This window comes from Apaloderma vittatum, unplaced genomic scaffold, assembly GCF_000703405.1.
Source record: "Apaloderma vittatum isolate BGI_N311 unplaced genomic scaffold, ASM70340v1 scaffold3044, whole genome shotgun sequence".
Taxonomy (NCBI): Eukaryota; Metazoa; Chordata; class Aves; order Trogoniformes; family Trogonidae; genus Apaloderma; species Apaloderma vittatum.
In genome coordinates this window covers 11,140-29,711 of record NW_009710751.1, presented here as the reverse complement: position 1 = coordinate 29,711, position 18,572 = coordinate 11,140, and the positions used below count along the sequence as shown (strand labels likewise).

At 37.8% G+C, this 18,572-nt stretch overlaps 1 protein-coding gene across 1 annotated transcript in view; it reads right to left on the bottom strand.

The window, feature by feature from the left end:
- Window positions 1-2,520: 2,520 nt before the first annotated feature.
- LOC104272387 (cAMP-dependent protein kinase catalytic subunit beta) overlaps window positions 2,521-18,572 on the bottom strand; it is a 23,639-nt gene continuing 7,587 nt past the window's right edge. Inside the window, exons 4-11 of the mRNA XM_009867367.1 lie at window positions 17,834-17,962; window positions 13,956-14,054; window positions 13,450-13,532; window positions 12,802-12,928; window positions 10,492-10,587; window positions 8,926-9,048; window positions 6,737-6,901; window positions 2,521-3,634 (exon numbers count right to left, since the gene is read on the bottom strand). Coding sequence (XP_009865669.1) covers window positions 3,509-3,634; window positions 6,737-6,901; window positions 8,926-9,048; window positions 10,492-10,587; window positions 12,802-12,928; window positions 13,450-13,532; window positions 13,956-14,054; window positions 17,834-17,962 — 948 coding nt within the window. The 3' untranslated portion in view covers window positions 2,521-3,508. The remainder of the gene's footprint in view (window positions 3,635-6,736; window positions 6,902-8,925; window positions 9,049-10,491; window positions 10,588-12,801; window positions 12,929-13,449; window positions 13,533-13,955; window positions 14,055-17,833; window positions 17,963-18,572) is intronic.

Here is an 18,572-nt window from a genome sequence, read left to right as displayed (position 1 = left end):
ACCAAGGAGAACACAAAACCACAGTCAGTAGGCATACAGCAGCAGAAGCGAGGAGGCCGAAGCTCCGCTGGGAAAGCGGGACGAGGAGGGGCTGCGTCACGGAGCGCAGGCGCCGGAGCCTCTCCCAACAACACTTGCAGAAAAAGCCTCAAGACAGACAATGCCAAGACCATGAACAGTCTTTACTTCTATCAGTTGTTTCACAGCACAATGAGACACAGCACAAAGTTTGTACAGCGGGATCTGCAGACAGTTTAAAAACAGGCAATTATCTTGAATAAAAAGCATCGAGTCTGAATGTGAAAATATGAAGACAAACGATAGTGCAGCTAATGACCACCTTGCTTGCCTTCACGTGTCTAAGTCCAACTCACTGACTTCTCCCAGGGCCTTTAACGTTCTCCGACACCATCTTCTCCGAGCACCCTAGTTAGTACAAAGCTTAACGGGTCCCAACTAGCATGTGCAGCGCGTTTCGCAACGTCTCCTCCTGCTTTCAAACCCCTGTTTGCAGTGTGTGGGGAGATGCAACGACTCTCATCATACAACGTTCTGATCCACAAAGAAGCAGCACAAGTGTTGTACATAATTTAATTTGCACTTCTGTATATAAATGTTTACTATATTGCACACTATCGCAGCACTTAAAAACATCTAATTATTTGCAAAAATTAGTAAAATACTTTAAAGGATTTAAAAATAAGGGTTTTAATGCAACTGACAAGATAATAAAAAAGCAATTTACTTAATGAGATACAATCCTTTATGTTGGAAATGAAAGTTACATACAACTAGAGTACAATTAAAATATACCATATAGTTCAACACTTAATTCCTCAAATGTGTAAAATTAACAAGCTTCTACTGTCATAGATATACAATTTTTCCATATCGTGAAAAGGATTTTTCAAATTAAATACAGGTAACATAATATTCTGTAGTTATATTTTATGACTGTGTTTAAATGAGAGGGTTGTATAATACTCACATTGTCAAATGTACTCACTAATGCCTTGGAAATTGCACAGTTCCCCTCCTTTTCCAAAATAGAATCTCATTTCCATACTGAAGTCTATTATGCCATATTGGAAAAGTGTTTCACTTTCTAACAGGATTTTCATAAAATTAATAAATAGCATAATATCATGGCATTAAGATGACTTTTCCACTTATGCCCATGTAGAATTTAATCTGGATATCAGACACGACATGTCAGAACCAATTTCCTAGACTTTTGTCTTATTGTACACGCAAGATGAATGATTACAGTATTTTACAAAACAGAAAAATCTCTGAAGCTTACTATAATTATAAATGTAATGATTAAAAATTAAAATCATAACAGAATCAAATTGTGATCTCCAACATTTATTAAAATCTTTTAAAGTTCATAAACGACAACAAAGTTACTGTAGAATTTATCGCATACAGCTAGCATACAGCAGCGTGTCCTTGGTCTAAATGAAATACAAAAGATTTTAACATTTTCATACAAAGGATTTCTTTAAATTTATTAATGTGACGATATATCTTTTGTTACATAAAATTCGCTACAGTAAAGTATCTCATACTTTTCTTGCACATATGTAAATCTGGGTGGACAAAGACCGCATTCAGTGTCAGCCTCCTAATGACGTTGTGCAAAAATGCTCAACGGCCCAACCACACCGAATGCCGGGTGGTACGTGTCAGACTCTTCTGTAAAATGTCTACAAAGGCTTTTCCTAAAGGAGCGTCATACAGATTAAAAGGAAGGAACGCCAGCGGTTTCTCCGCACCGGCATTCAAACGAATACGATGGCTATGGATCAATATAGCTCATGTTGCTTTAAAAACAATTCATCCTTGTATGCATGTCAATTTATCATAAAATATGAGTCTCGTTTAAACTGTTTAGATGTGCTGTTTTAAGACAGGTCACTGAGACAGCCAGAACCAAGTGTACAAATAAAACTACTATGAATAAGTTTAAAAGCAACCCCCAAAAAAGTGCTGAGCCACTGATTATTAACATTGAAATGAACGTGTGAAAGTGCCCAAAGCTAGCACATGGTAGCAGTATCTTTAAGTCAGTTGGTGAGAGTACACAAAACGTAATTAAACCCAAATACTTATACCTGTGTGACCATACATTCTGTTGGATTGAAAGAAAGTAGGTTAGAAATGAAGACACAACGCAACTAAAATACACCCAGCTGTTGCAGTTTTTTAACTTTGTCTCTTTTCTTCATGAATGAAGTGCTGTAGTTAAAAAGAAAATGATTGTAGCAGTACTCCATCCTCAGTTTACTAATATAGTATACCAGAATAAAAACTTGGCAATAACCTCTTAACAGCTAACGAAAAATAACCGTGTTCATCCAGCAATGCATCTAGAACATTATTTTGCATTTGCTAAACCATCTGATTTTCACAGCTAATGGCAGAGCGCATTTTGCTTTTTGTGGTGTGGTGGGTTTTAGTTTAATGGATGCCTTTTTTAACCAAAAAAAGGCTTAAAACAAGGAATACTTCGGGAGCCCAAACACTGGCGCTTTTTTTTAAAAGAAAGAAAGAAAAAAAAAAGTGAATCAAAATGAATCTTATTCTCTACAATACTGACCAAAACTTCCGCTAAGAGTTTAGGGTTCGTGTTCTTAAAAAAGCCGTTTCATACCTGCCAACTGAAATGTTGGTAAGTTGACTTGGTTAAATATGGTCCAAAATCCAGACCAGGTGGAACTCCTCCTCCTCAGAGACTGTAAGCTTCCCATGGTACAGTCTGGTTACGGCAATTTACCTGCTGCCTCGGTGGGAAACACACAGGAAGGAGGCAGTGACGAAAACCGCAGGGATGTAGAAAACCAAGGCACGGGGTCTAGCTACTGTCCCCTACTTAAGCCATCCAATTGATTCTACTGAATTTTGGTCAGTCTCCAGGAAGAAATGTTTTTAAGTTAATTTAGCAGACATTTATATGGCGATAAATACTACCTTCAAAAATGCTAAAAATGTTGGCTAGGTTTAGTCTGAGCTACTAAAAAAATATTATAAATCGTAGCATCAGACACAAGACAGACAAGAATTATTGGCTGGCACAGACTAGAAGCAACATTTATCTTTCACTTCAGTCTAAATCACACTAGCCGCAACACCTTCCATTTCACTCACACAAATAATACATTATTCAAAATAAAATGGAGCATTCTTGGGTAAAAAACTACTTCATTTTAAAGGGGGGAAATGAACAATACACAGAAACAAAGAACGACAGAAACCAAAGTTAAGTAGGAAAGTGGTCTATTATTCTGTGTTACTGCACAAACAGTGCTTGCTTAATTGTGCCTAGTTAGAAGGGTTGGTGCAAACCGCACACATGGAAGATGGCAATAAAGACCTCAGTCAGCTTTGTGGAATGAAGTAACTAGGTAACTGTTTGACATATGATGGTCTCAGCTCCACCTCATCTGTTAACAGAGTGCAAAGATCCCAATGTGAGCCCTGATGTCATCTTGTCCTCTTACTCCTACTAAAAATCAGCAAATTCTTTTGCACATTTTTCTGTTAGAGACGCACGAATATCTTCTTCTTCATAGTCATCAAAGTTGCTGGTATCTCCAGGGCCCCTGCACTTTGGTATGAACGGAGCTTCTACCTGTATTTGGGGAAAAAAAAACACAAGAAGAAAGCACATCGAACGTTATTAATACAATATCCTTACATTTAACATCCTGATAATGAGCACAGCATTCCCATTACTTCTCAAATCCTGCCAAGAAACCACATATTACAGCTTAAAGTTGTAGCACATAAAAAAAAAAAATCAGTCTAAGAAGGTGCAGGCCTAGATGTATGAATGTAAGTTAAAAAAGACTCCTATCTCACTGACAAACATCAATAAAAAGAGACTTCCACTTCAAAACAAAGTTCTCACAGGAGAGACCCTACTCTGTTCAGCTCCCCAGCTCTGTGGCGTGGCTGCAAACAAAATACATCTCCAAGGCCAAAATTAAGCATAATTACTTTGTAGAATAACTGAAATTTTAGAATCAGCTGCATGCTTGAAGAGGGAACAGGCGGGGTCTGGGGCTGATCGGAGGCAATTATGGTGAGGGAGTGAGCAAGGAAGAGCCAGGAAAGGCAACAGGTCTAGGACAAACTGCAGCGCGAGGCACCATTATCAGTGCTGTGTTCCTCTCTCATTTGACAGTTACCCAGGTTTTCCACCTTTATGACAGGCAAAATTATAGCAGAGTAATCAGACAAGTATCTCTCTGCCTGTGCCAAGGTGCTCTGCCTGCAACCCCGACGTGCTCAGCGCCCGGGGGAGATCGCTGGTGGTGGCAGGGGTGGGTGTGTGTAAATCAGGGAATTAAAGAAGTACAGCACAGACTAATACAAATTAAACTCGGCTGACTTTAGCAATAACACTATACACCCTCAGGAAATATCACTAGCTTTCTTCATTTACAGACTGGACTGCAATTCCCATGTGTGTCTCTTTTTGTTCCTAAAGCCATACGTGTGTTCAGGTGGTTTATCCTGACAGAACATACAGCCCGCACACACGCTCAGCCTACAAAGCCACACGTTCACCAGTATCTGAATTCTGCCTGTGTCTTCTCAAACCGATTTTCAATTACTCTCCTACAATAAAGCTCAGAGCACAAGAAATATCTCATTTACTGCTGGAATTTAAGAACACATTCAAATTAGACTCCTCAGATTTCTTCCTATTACCCTCACTGAGGAAGTCACTAAGAAGAGATTGCAGGACATAACTGGTTTGTAGTAGAAATACCTGTTTGGCCCTAAGTCCAACCATATTATCAGGTAATATTTTAATAAAACAACTAGGCAAGCACACAAAGAAAACAAGACTTGATCTTATCCGAAATATTAAGTAATTGACTGGTTCACTTATGACTGTAGCATAACATTATATTCACATTATAGTAGCTGCCAAGGAACACCGTGTTTATCCAGGAAAATAAATGCTGTGGTAACAGCTGCTGTGAAAAGCTGGTATAAACCCAACGTTTCTTGCTGTATTTCCACGTCTGCTTCAATTATATTACAATCTAGGCTGTTGTTTCAGACTTTTAATATTACAGTATTTATTCCCTATAATTAAAAGCTTCACACTTTTTCAGCATCACTTTTCACAAGCCTTGAAAACTAGTAATAGCAATTCTGATTGTACCACTAGTTCACAATGTAGAACACTTATTGTTTCTGTGAAAGCAGTTCTCTACAGCAGTACACTAGTATTGCTAAGAATATTTAGCACAATATTAAAACATTTGATGTAATATTATGGGGCCCGGGTGTCCCCAAACAGCACAGCAGTGCATGAAACTCAGTGCAAATAAATTTGCCTTGTAAACAGGCATTAAGAAAGCAAATAACAGATAATTGCAATTCTGTAACGGGGAGTCTTTTCTTAAAAACATCTATATTTAATACAAAAAAACCAGTGGATATGTTAATTACACCCTGTCTTCAAGCAATTAATACATTAGTGAATACTACAACAACTGTACTGTCAGTTTGTGCAGTCAAACAACTAGTTTCTTTTTATAAACTATTGTTAGTATTTAGGTTCAGTCTTTAAAATCCTGTTGTTACAGCCAGGAGCCCATGTCTCTATAGTCAAGACTGTTACCATTTCAACAATGTAAATCAACTCCTTCAGGTATTATTACTTAACCCTAACCTTTATACACTTCTCCACTTGAGTCTTTTGGGACACCACCAACAACATTAATTTTGTCTTTTACCGTTGTCTATTAAAAAACTAAGAATTCAGAGGTTGCATTTAACAAAACAAATAATTTATTAGGAATCTAGTAATTCGCTAAGCCACAGATATTTAACTTTGCCTCTACCGTCAAGGGGAGAGGGAGCTTTGGAGCTAGCGAAGACAGACCTAGATTGAAGCATCTCCACCCTCAGCCCCCCTCGGCAGCGTCCTCCCCCTGCTCTGCCTCGTTCCTCCGGGCAGCCACCACCGCTCCCCTCTAACCAACTGCTCCCACTTGTCTCGGCTGCTTTCCTCTTACACAGGTCTGAAGTTCAGAGTGCAGGGTGGGGATGGACTTTCTAAAAAAATCACGTTACAAGTCATGTTGGTCAGGCAGGTCTAGAAAACCATTCTAAAAATGCCGGAAAAACATATTCAGCAGGCTGTTCCACTGCTGCAGCTCAGGGAACTGCAGCCAGCTTAAGCACTGTGTCAGAAAACAAGAACTGCTCAGAAGACTGAAGACTGAGCAGACCCTACAGCTGATCCTCCCCTAATCACAGATGAAGCAGGAGCAGGAAGGAGGCAGCACAGTTCAACAGAAAAAAAAGATTTATCCACATTTATTTAATTACCTATTTATTTACTGACTTCACACTGAAGCACAGTCTGACTGCTAAGAACTAGCTGGAAAGGAAAACAGATTCCTCTCTGCTGTGGAGGAGTACTCAGAGATGCCACTATAGCAGGAGTTAAATAAAAAGTGGGAGAGGCAGGAGATTGCTCATCCTGAGATATTCCAGAAACAGACTAAGGCACAACACACATTAAGAGAACATGAATGTATGCAGTGATCCAGGATGAAATACGAACAAGAAACAAACATCATTCCATCAATATATATGCTTCATAGTGTTAAAGATTAAACTACTTTCACCTTTTCTCAGTTTTCATTGAAAGTGATAGATTTAGGAAAGCAAAAAAATACACAAAATAATTGGAAATTTGACTTACCTTCCTCTGATAAATGGCAATCCAATCTGTAGTGGCAAACCACTTGTGATTCTTTATGTCATTTACACCATTCTTGAGATTTCCATATCGTTTGGTCAAATCTACCTGGAGTAAATTTCTTAGAAGATCCTTTAGGTCTGAACTGAAGTGTGATGGGAACCTTACCTAAAATTATAGATCCACAACATTAAAAACCAGTTGACAAATTTGATTCTTCCTTCATGAAGTAAAACAACGTTCACACAAAAGGAAACACTGGGGCCATTTTCTACTCTTCCTCTAAAACCAAATCAAGTAGGAATGCACAAAAAGAGAAATGATTATTTTTGCACAGATATTTCTGCCTCACATATACTTCATCGATAGCACTACCATGACCATCTACTATTTTTTGAACTGAAAGTTTCTAGATCTGACTGAGTTGGGGAAAAAATATTAATTTAATGTAATAAATTTAACTTGGTGTTTCACCAACACAACATCACCTCAAGGCATTCTCAACTATATGCACTATATGCAATATATATGCAATATATGCAATATATGCACTATATTAATACACAGACACACAGGAGATACAGTACAGTATAGCATATATGCAGCATATAAGTATAAAGATAAGCTCTAAATAACTGAACATTCAGCAATCATATATGAAAATTCAACCTGGAGTTTCATGCTGTATTGTAATCTGTTTCTGATAACTAAATAGACCAACATCTAAAAGTCTTACATGAGTAATCCAGCACTATTTGAAGATAGCACACAAGTGACTTGCCACTACAATTCACTCAAACCTGGCTAAGAAATACACGAAGATGATTCACGGGCCGTAATTATATAGTGTTGAACTAGCAAAAGATCTTCTGATACCACTGGAGATGGCAGAGAGAAAAAAGGGAAAAAGGACAGGCAGAAGTTTGTATTTGTCATGCCCGCACTATCAGCACTTGATACATCCTGAATTCAGTTGATCAGTTATGACGCAAACGCAGAGCATGGAATTATTTCACACGAAAACAAACATTACAAAATCAAGAGGTCCGATAATCGACAAGTGCTTCAGTTTACACGTCAGTACAGATATATTGTCGTACATGAGAAATCTGTAAGTTTTAATGAATATAATACTTAGGCAGCTACAAAGCAGAGAACTAGATGCATGAGGTAGATTAAAGGAAAAACCCAAGGTTTTAAAGGAAACACACCGCTAGCTGAGAACTGGATGCTACATTTTCCAGAGTTCAAGTCCAGTGCTGTTCCTGTAACCATCCATCCCTGGACTCAGTCAAAAAACAGTAGATGATCAACAGTATAAACATAGAGCAAATTAGATAAAACTGAAAATAACACCCAAGTTTTTTTAGTTTAGAAATGAAACTTTTCTAAAAAAGATATCTTCATAAATGAATTCACATATATTTGTTGAGATAAGTGAGGGGTTACAGTACTAGAACCTTTTAAAGAGCAACCAACTTTTTTATTTAAGGAAGGTCCTAGACAGGAATCAATGTCACTGCAGTGTACCACAGGGCCTAGGGAGGCACTTAATTTTGGAAATACGTAAGATGCAGCACAGCATATCTTTATACAGGGACATGGAAGAGAAGAACTCTACAAACCAAGGGAGCACAAGGAAACATGAAGAGACAACGCTGGCTGGCAGGAGAAATAACAGAATGATCACATTTTTGTGCTCTCTGGCACACTACGAGATACTAATTAAAAATAAAAGAAAAAAGTTGGGAATGCTTTTTAAAAATTTTATATAGCAACAAAAGTCAACCAGAACATTAGACATGCCTTGAACTACAAGACTGCAGAAGTGAAGAAAGCGACTCTGAATTCCGGAAGCTCTTTAGAGCTTCTCAAAAGCCGCAGAAATATTCCTAGGAAAGAAAATAGCTAGGCCAATTAAGTATAAATAGTTGTTCATGGTGACTGGATCATTTTTATCCAAGCCTAGAAGCATATAATACCACAATCTCTGTAAATTTAGTAACTTGCATTTTAAATTTGAAGTCATGGAACAAATTTTTTGTACTTAAGAAGTGTATGTTACTAACTTTTCCCACATTCTTTCCAAATCACTGTCTCACAGCCAGTAAATTCCCTATCTACTCCACATGAAAAACAAATTTTGCGAAGAAACAACCGCGTTTGTGAAAATACAAGAGCTCTTCCCTCACCTTGCCAGACACAATCTTCTCATAAATCTGAATGGGCTGATCTGCAAAGAATGGGGGATATCCAGCTGCCATTTCATAGATTAACACTCCTAACGCCCACCAGTCCACGGCCTTGTTGTAACCCTGGATAACAGGAGAAATACCACCATTAGCACCAGTTCTAGAAACAGTTTAAGGTTTTCAGTATATATCTACGGAATACAAAGAAAGCAAATGCATTGTTGCTTGTTTAATCCGGAACTTACAACCTAGTTCCAACCGAAGTGGAGCGCACAGATTCCAACAGCAACACGCTTAAAGCCTAATGCAGGGAGGACAGTGAGATGGGGATGGAAGTGAAAGCTCCCGCACACATTTCCGTGCTCAGTTTCAGGGATGACTTTACACTCCCTAAGTGTCAGACATGGGCACAATTTATTTATTTAAAGGAAAAGTAATCTTGTTACAGAAGGAATGAAACTTCTTTCAAACTTTGGGAAATTGGGTTAAATGTAACAATGCTTCCTAGATTGTCTTTTTGCTTGATTATCCGCATTTCAGAGTATTTGTTTTCATACTTAGTGAACTAGTTACAAGAGCTTAAAAGTTTTGTTAATTAGCTGTTATAGAGCCATTCATGATCTGATCTGTAAAGCCTGAACATAAGATCATCGGTAAGTCCTATTTAATATTTAAAAAGAAACCCCACCGATCCCATCAATTTTGTACATGTCCTCTGTGATCTTTTACAAAGCTCAGGGCTAAGACTCAGAGTCTTTCCCGAAAAATCTACTGCACATGAGCATCTACTTTAGCTGCACAGGGGTAAAAAAAAGCTGCAAATAACAAACACTTCCTTCCCAAATTTTTGGTTTACTTTTAAAGACCCGCAAAGGATATTTAATCAAACCAGACATTAAGTGCATAATTTAACATTCTGCATTATGATTGTTTATATCATGAGCAGTTCCATAAACTATGAGGGCATTTTTCCTTTGCAGAATATGAAGGCTACAGTTGAACAGCGCTATTGTAAATAATATTTCTTTTATGTTCAAACACTTACTGCAAGTACTAGACACAAACTGGTCCATGGCAAGCTTAGCCTGCATGTATTTTATGTCTAAACCCAGTGGTTTGTCATGTCTGATTTAATGTAAAGTGCCTTAATCCCGAAACACTCTGTAACTAGTTATTCAATGACTACTGAATCATCCAGCACCCAGTTCTCGTTACCTTTGGAGTGCCTGTTCTTGTCCGTTAACACTTCCAAATTTAATCATTCAGATCTGCTGTTCCAGTAAGGATGCTAATTAAATAACCAAAACCTAGATGTTTTAAAATCCTTTTCCCCTCACAAGTCACATGGCAAGTATATGCTCAAAGTTCTGTACAGTTCTGTGAAAATCCCTGCTCTGAAGAAAGTTTTAATATATTAAAAAAATATTTACAATGCAACAACTGCATTTTGTGTATTTCTTAAAGAGCTGACCAGTCAAGATTTGATTTTTGAAAGTACTCTACAATTGTTTATCCCTCAGAGTTGATAACATGGCTTTAACATGGCTGAAAACCAAGACAAAGTACCTTGCTGAGAATTATTTCAGGTGCCAGGTATTCTGGAGTGCCACATAACGTCCAAGTTCTTCCTTTTACTCTTTTTGCAAAGCCGAAGTCCGTGACCTGTCACCAAAAGAAATAAATTATTTGTAGAAGTGCACTTACAGTCAAAGTTAAAATTAAGTAATTCTGAAATATTTTTGAAAGCTGTATCTGTAAGAAAAAATTGTTTCTCAAATCATGTAGTATCATATAGTCAGATGTACCTTTGGCAGTCAGTTCTTCTGAAGGTTCTAATTCAGCCAGATAGGTTTTTTTCGTGACAACACTAATAAATAACACAAAACACATATTTTCCCCAACACAAGCTTCTATTAAAAAAAAACCAGTGGGAACTACAGCTCACTGAACTTCCACATGTGCTGCAATTACACTAATAATGTTTCTTATACTTTTCACATCAGACTGTTTATACCGCTGAAAGTTTAAAGAACGTGGATATGAACAAGATATTTATCTTTTCCTTTAGTTAATGAATAAATGAATCACAAAAAGGGTCAAGATATTCACCAGTCTTGTAAATTTAGAATTTTATTGCCTAAGTGTATAAAGGTTATATGTAAAATTAGTGTGGGAATAAGACAGCATAAAAGAGATCTTCCAGTAACTTCTGATTCTGAGTGTCTTCGAAAACATCACCAGAGTCAAGCTCGTTTATTTGAAGACTGGGGGGAATGCAGCAGAAACTATATTCACAAATGGGAAGTTCCTGGCCATTTTAAGTTCTTCATTCCACTTGTCGTGCTTCTGCAGCAAGTTTTGAGAACTCTGTATGCAGAGCGATTTTCTTTCTCTCTGATTTTTTTCTGGACCGTATTGTGGAACACATAGGAAAGCCAGGGAGTTACATGCGAAATTCTGGGATTCGTTTCAAGTTTTCAAGTCTATCCTAGTTTGGGAATCTGTTTTTCTCCTCGGTATCATTTTCAACCTATTCCCTGAGAAAACACACCATACCACAATGATGATTATACCATAACCCATGCTGCTGTTTCTGACACACTAGTGTCACAATCAAACAAGGCAAACTCCAAACTATCAGTGGAGCCTCTGCTTCATTTTTGGTAGAAACAGCAGCAATCACAGCTGGAACTGAACAGAGAGGGTAACGTGCTGACTAGATAGACCTGCTTCAGTCCGCAAAGAATCATTTGTGTGTTTGTGAACATGCAGTCTGTGTAAGAGGAATACACTGCACACAAGGGTCAAAGAGCAATGGCTTTAAGAGTCAAAAATCCAAATTTAGTTGGAGCTGCAGGATCAACATATGAACATAAACCTTCCCCCCTCTGTTCAGAAGCAGAAGTGAACCAAGCACACCTGGGAAAAGTGACTGCTGGGCTCAGCCCGCCATCAGAAAAACCTACTGTTGCCTACAGAGAGTCGCCAATTCCGGAGTGAGCCGTTCACGGCTTTACGTTAATGCTGTTCCCCAACCACATTAATAGAACTTGGATTTCTCTTCTCCCTACATGTCATTTTACTCTTGATGCAAAATTACTTTACAGTTATAAACAACAGATAAATCCTTTCCACTTCTCTCACACATTTTTATAATGTATTTTCCTGCTGGATTCTACTATGGCAAAGGGTGACACCACGAGGAAAGAAAAGCTTCTATAGTTTAAGGACTGCAAACATCGCAGAGTGCTTGTTGCTGCACACCACCTGCCCGTTTGCCATTTAGATGACAAACGTTAAGAGCTAAAAGGAAGATGAGGAGGTGCCATGAGAGGCTGCTATAAAACCAAAGTCGTCCTTTGCAGCACTGCAATTCTGATCTGATCTCAACTCAGCTCTTACTCCAGGCGCACTGAGAAGGTCAGGACGCTCTGAAGGTGGGATTCATCTGACTGAAATTAAGGACTACAGGGTCAATATGGACATCTAAGCTGGGTATGATAAAGTACTTATACAGAGAATGCAGAGAAACAGACATTTTTGGGCACTTTTTGTCTTGTTCTAGGGTAGCTGTGTAAAATAGGTCAGATGAACAGAGCCACATCATCACCTACTTCTCACCACAGACCCCAAGGGAACCCATGACAACATGCTCAACTGCAGACAGCTCCACTGCGCACACTTAATTTTAGTCAGAGAAGTACAATGTCACGCTTTTAACCATTACTAAGCAGCAGGGCACCTTACTGCTCCCTGAATACATGCTCACATGCCAACCAGCTTTAGACCATTCATTGCAACCCCATTTGCCAGAATTACCTGACCCTACCCTGTAAGACAAGACTCTACTCCCTCAATATATGAAGAATATCATACCTGGATGTATCCTTGCTGATCAATTAAAAGATTTTCAGGCTTTAGATCTCTGTAGATGAGGTCTAATGAATGGAGGTACTCAAATGTTAGCACTATCTGAGCTGCATAAAACCGTGCATGTGGTTCACTGTGAAGAATTAAAAGAATATTAAGTACCCCAATGCTGTGCCGAGAAACTGAAACACGCATGTAACTGCCAGGGACAGACAAATTAAGTATCTTTAAACTGGTTCTTTAACTGCGTAACAAGAAAAACAAAAGCAAACTACACAAACTTTAGAATTGATATATTCATTCCCTAAATTAAAGTCTTGCAGATGAAATACACATGGCAAATCAAGGTGAACATATCCTGAAATACAGTGCTTAGACTTCAAATTTTACTTTTAGAAGCCTTCTTAAATTTCAGTGACAATATGCATAGGAATTCTAAAATTCTGTTATGCACAGATCATGAATACCTGCATTAACTGTCTGAAAAATAAAAAAATAATTACAAGCTTTTCATTGCCTGTCTAGAAAGAGTGGTACATTAAATGCACTTACCCCTTCTGAAATGTTTTTCTTCAATACTAACAAATTCTACAAAACCCTCTTCCTATATTAGCAACATAAGCCTTTTAAAACGAATATCATTAATACTCTTACCTGAACCTTCCGATTCTTCTTAGATGTGAAAACATTTCACCACCAGGAACATACTCCATTACCATGTATAAATTAGAATTGTCCTAAGAAAGCAAATAAACACACATGACTACACATGAGGCATGCTGTGGTCTCTGTAATTCCTACACACAGTATATTTCACTAGAGAACGAAAACAAAAAATTGTAGCAATCCAGTGACAAATACAAAGCAACACACAGAGAAATTCTCAGAAGTGCAGACACTCGTGACAAAAGGAGCGTCCTGTATCGCAAGAACTCTATTTTGAAGTAAATTTGACTAAAGGTAACCAACGAGTTCAAGTGACCTGAAGGTCACACAAGTGCAGAACTCCTGCTCAAGACCTGGCAACAGTGCTGAGTGAAGCATCTTTGAAAACAAAAATACTGAAACAACTACACTGTTAAAGTAAAATACTTTAACATCTGAAGTTGGAGCATACACTTCCCTGAAACCCAAGCAACTCCTTGCAAAATAATGATTACCTTAAAAGAATACTCCAGTTTTACAAGGAAAGGAAAGTTCACCGCTTGCAATATTCTCTTCTCGTTCAGTGTGTGTTCTATTTGCTTCAGTTTGACGACCTGGGAGAGGAAACACCATCTCTAGTTCAAGTAGGACATTTTATAGTTGCCGCTAAGTTCAAAGCAAACTTACTACTTGGCAGGTAACGAAAAACTTTATGCATTACTAGTACAATAACAGTGCTGAGAAAGGATTAAAAAGTCTAACAATATTTTAAAGAATACCACTCATGCAATACAGTTTGCAGATAACTCCAGAAACAGTGTTTCTTGCTACGTGCTGAGTATAGAATCAGCAAGGAAAACCTCTCTACATTTTCTTAAGAATTGCTTGAGTATGTAATGCAGATAGTTCTGCAGCAAGATGATAGTTCTACAAAAACCACTTGATCTTTGGGCCCTTCGCTCAGAATGGCAAGAAATTGTGTCAGACGCATTTAATTATGAATTTTGTTATGTGTAAGCAAGAGTAAACTGACTTATTTTAGATAGCTCACACACTACTGAGGAGACAGAGGAGAATATAAATTCAAAATTTCCATTCTTATAAGCAACAGTTAGTTCTGCCAGGCCTTTCAATGACTTTTGCTCTTCTGCTTGGCAAAAGTATTAAAAAATAAATAAATCAAAGCTACCTCCTTGGCATTCATTATAACATTAAGCTCCCAACAAGGCAGCAAGTGGCAGATTTCTGATCATTACTCTTTCTCTCAGTAATTAACAATTGGTTTGCTTGTGCTAAACCCCAACACTGCATAATGGACTATTTCCATTTTCCTTAATCCCCACTCTACCATTCGTCTCTATCTCGTTTTGAGAATGGCACGATTTCCAAGTAAAATTACTGGTTTTTCCCCATAGAAAATAAGGAGAAAATGTACAAGAGCGATAAAAGCAAGTCTGCTTTTACACGTTCGAAGTAAAATTACTGGTTTTTCCCCATAGAAAACAAGGAGAAAATGTACAAGAGCAATAAAAACAACTCTGTTTTTACATGTTCAGAAATCAAATCTAACTGCTGTAAGTAACAGGTAAGCACAACATTCCAACTCTGACTGAAACTGTGTTTAAATTTAACTTCCAGATGCAAAAGGTAGTACCTATAGAAACCCACTAGTTTTGAAATAAATGTCACACAAATGAAATAGCGAGTTAAAAATATTAAATCTCTTTTGAATCACAGATCTTTAGGGATCAAATAAAAATTTTGCTGAAATCAGCTCACTTGTGGGAAGGGTCCCCATCACCCCTAACAAGCCAAGGTACAGGAATTGCCTTGGCCACCGAAGCCAGCGAGCTGAGGATTTGGTTTGATGGGTGAAGCGTTCAGCTGCAACGCCAGACACGACTTTACCACCAGTCCTGCATCTCAGGCTGCGAGATGCTGGCAGGTGCTGGCAGCAGCACCACAGGCTGAAGTTGCTTTGTACACTTGGTAATATCAGACTGAAGCCTCGGATTGGCACAGCTTTGCTCAAGTTTAAGCTCGGGCTCAGGGCATGTCCTGTGACCTCTCCTCACAGATCAAGTGACACCTGGCAGTGGCACATTCTCCAACAGCTTGTTTGAGTCTGAACTTTTGTGAGCAGCGTTTTCCTTCCAAAAGCAATTACATAATGAAACCAGCCCAGCAATGGCATGTCACAGCCTTTCTCAGTCAAGGCAGACAAACAAAGGAATAATAACCCTACACACAAGACTACTGGCTACATCAACTCCTATTACATTTTTTTTTTCATATCCTGACGAACCAAGCACAGAAGTGGCTAACCAAGGGACACACAATATGCTTTCTCTTGTTCCAAGTAAAATGTAAATGAAAAATTAGAGGCAACCTGCACAGTGTCTAACTGCAGACATCTGTATGTTTTCTGTAACACACAAACTGACAGAAAAGCATTCTCCCTAAGATATCTCCTATTTTTTGATCAATTAATACGAGTTACTGATACGATGCTAATATATTTCTCAGAGAATACAGAGATTTATAATTATATATACTGTCGAGTTAAAAAACCCCATGAATTTTAAAAAGGAACATTTCATTTGTCTGATTATAGACAAAACCATCTAATTTACTAGTAGAAGACTGACGCCTGGCTGCAAACACCTTTAATCCTGTGAATCTCTTACTGCAAGTGCACTGCAATCGTGAAAAACGTGAACTTTGCTTCTACGAGATAATTTTATAGTTATAGCTTTCAAGTTTAATTTAGACTAAGAGGTAGCAACGAGTTTAACTTTTTTTTTTTTTCTTTTGCTGTAAGCCCTCGGACTATCTTTGTGGCAGCTTTTTGAAGTAAGAGGTAATTTCCTAAATTGCTCCAATGTCAAGGACTCAAGACATTAATGAAAATGGGTTTGAGGAAAAAAAAAGTTAAAAATCTGAACTTTGACGATGGGCTCTCTGTGCAACAGTGGGATGCTCATCACACGCTTCCCACAGGATGGCACCAGCCATGCTCAGGTAACAACGGGCTAAATTTCCACATGGGTGAAAATGGTCTGGGCTGTCTTTCAGTTGTACTATGCTGAAATGTCTTTTTTATTGAATTTGAATTTTTTTAAAATAAAAGTTAGAAACTATTGTTATAGGAGAAGGCTTAAGTTGCAAAAAATGGGCTTTTCCAAGTAAAATAATAAGCTAGAATTGACACTAAAAGCCAAGTTTACTTTAGTTTCTTCTTGTCTGACCAGTATAAAGCAGTCTTTGATGAAATGACGCTTTATTCAAGGTCCAGGACCCCAAATCACACATAAAGAATACTGGAACTGCAACTCTGGGAAAAGTTTGATTATGTCACTGCCATAGTTCCATTATATAAAATTACTAAGGAATGTAATTGCTTAAGTGCAAGAGCCCACATTGAGGCAATGCCGACTTCCATTCTGTCGGCTGCTGATTAAAGTTCTCTTTGCCAGGTTAATATTTTCTTAACGTTATTTTTGTCAAACAGCAGTAAGAGTTATGCCTAGTGCCTTATAAAGTAATAAGAGCACTTATACTGCAGACTTCAGAATCTACTAAACTAAATAATGTACTTGTGAAAAATCCCGTCAAAATTATTAAAAACTAACTGTAACGATAAATTCCTTTAAAATATTTCTTGGTATTCTGGAATTTTATTTCATTTAAAATTTAAACTTTACCAAATGTCAAAACTTACTTAATCTAAGAATCCTAAGATGTTAAAAAAAACAAACCAGGCTGGAGTAACAGTACAGAACCAGACTACAGCGCTTCAGTTTTCAACACAGAAAATGTCTGTTGTGTGACAGCTGTTCTGAGAGACAGACAGCCCTTCTATCGCTGCAGTTACTAGAGAGGCAACAGGATTCTGACATAATTATGCACACTAGAAGTAATGCCTCATGGGATCAAAAATGGAAAAGAAATTATCCACGCAAACTATATGTTAAATTATGGTTCATAAATAAAAATTTTGAGAATTTCTGATCCAAAGCGTCTTCCAGAATTTTGAGCTACCCTGCAAAAGCATATTTATTTATTTAAATAAACGGCAGCGGTACATTATGCTTTTGCAAAGGATACATAGGCCAACATACAAAAGTATTCAAAGAATTCAACCGATAACATTTTATATATGCCTTTAACAGTACCTAGAGCCTCTTTAGCCTCTCATAAATTTATTACTGGTCATAATAAGAATTCTATGCAATCCCAACAACTGAATCAGTTGGCTAAAAAAGGAAGTCAGGCATTTAAACTACCACCAGTATATCCAAGTGTGATTTAAAGGAGCACAGTAAGTGCAACACACTTTAGGACAGTTTTCAGATCTTTGTACCAAAACAACCCCATTATAAGTTATACCAACCTTCTGTTTGTCCAGTATCTTCATAGCATAATACTGTTCTGTGGATTTATGTTTCACCATCATAACTCTCCCGAACGATCCTGTTCCAAGGGTTTTTTGCCTCTCAAAATCATCTAGGCCAGCAGTATTCTACATGTACAAGGATATAATGACATTATTCACAATCTAATTACCAAAGACAACTTTAACTGTATGAATTCAATTCATTTATGGAAGAAAACTGAGTAAAATTGCATTTATCAAAGACAACTATAGCCAACTGTACTACTGTTATAATTTGATGCCTGTGAAATTTTAATAAGATTTTTACACTGCACTCATTAAAACAGAAAAAGACTTAACTGAATTGCATCAACACTTCTATAATTTGTCCATACAGATGACACATGCTCAGTTAGAAACGCTTAGCAGTAAACAGATCATCAATTTAACATGCAGATAAATAACCCCCTCACGCTTCACAAACAGAAGTGTTAGAACAACATGACCCTTCCCCAAAAATCCAGCCCCCTAAAGTTCAACTTTTAAAATGTTCTCTCTAACAAGCCCTTAACCTGCCCCTAAGTTCTATGAAACAGACTTAAGACCCCTAATTTCCTGTAATACCATGGAGGGAATTATTGAGAGAGCAAATTGCAGTTGTACCAATGCTTATTGTTATAAAAAGCCACTAAAACATGCCAACAGATTTTTGAGTCTTGTCATGTCGATGGTGAACATCATGCTCAGTATGAGAAAG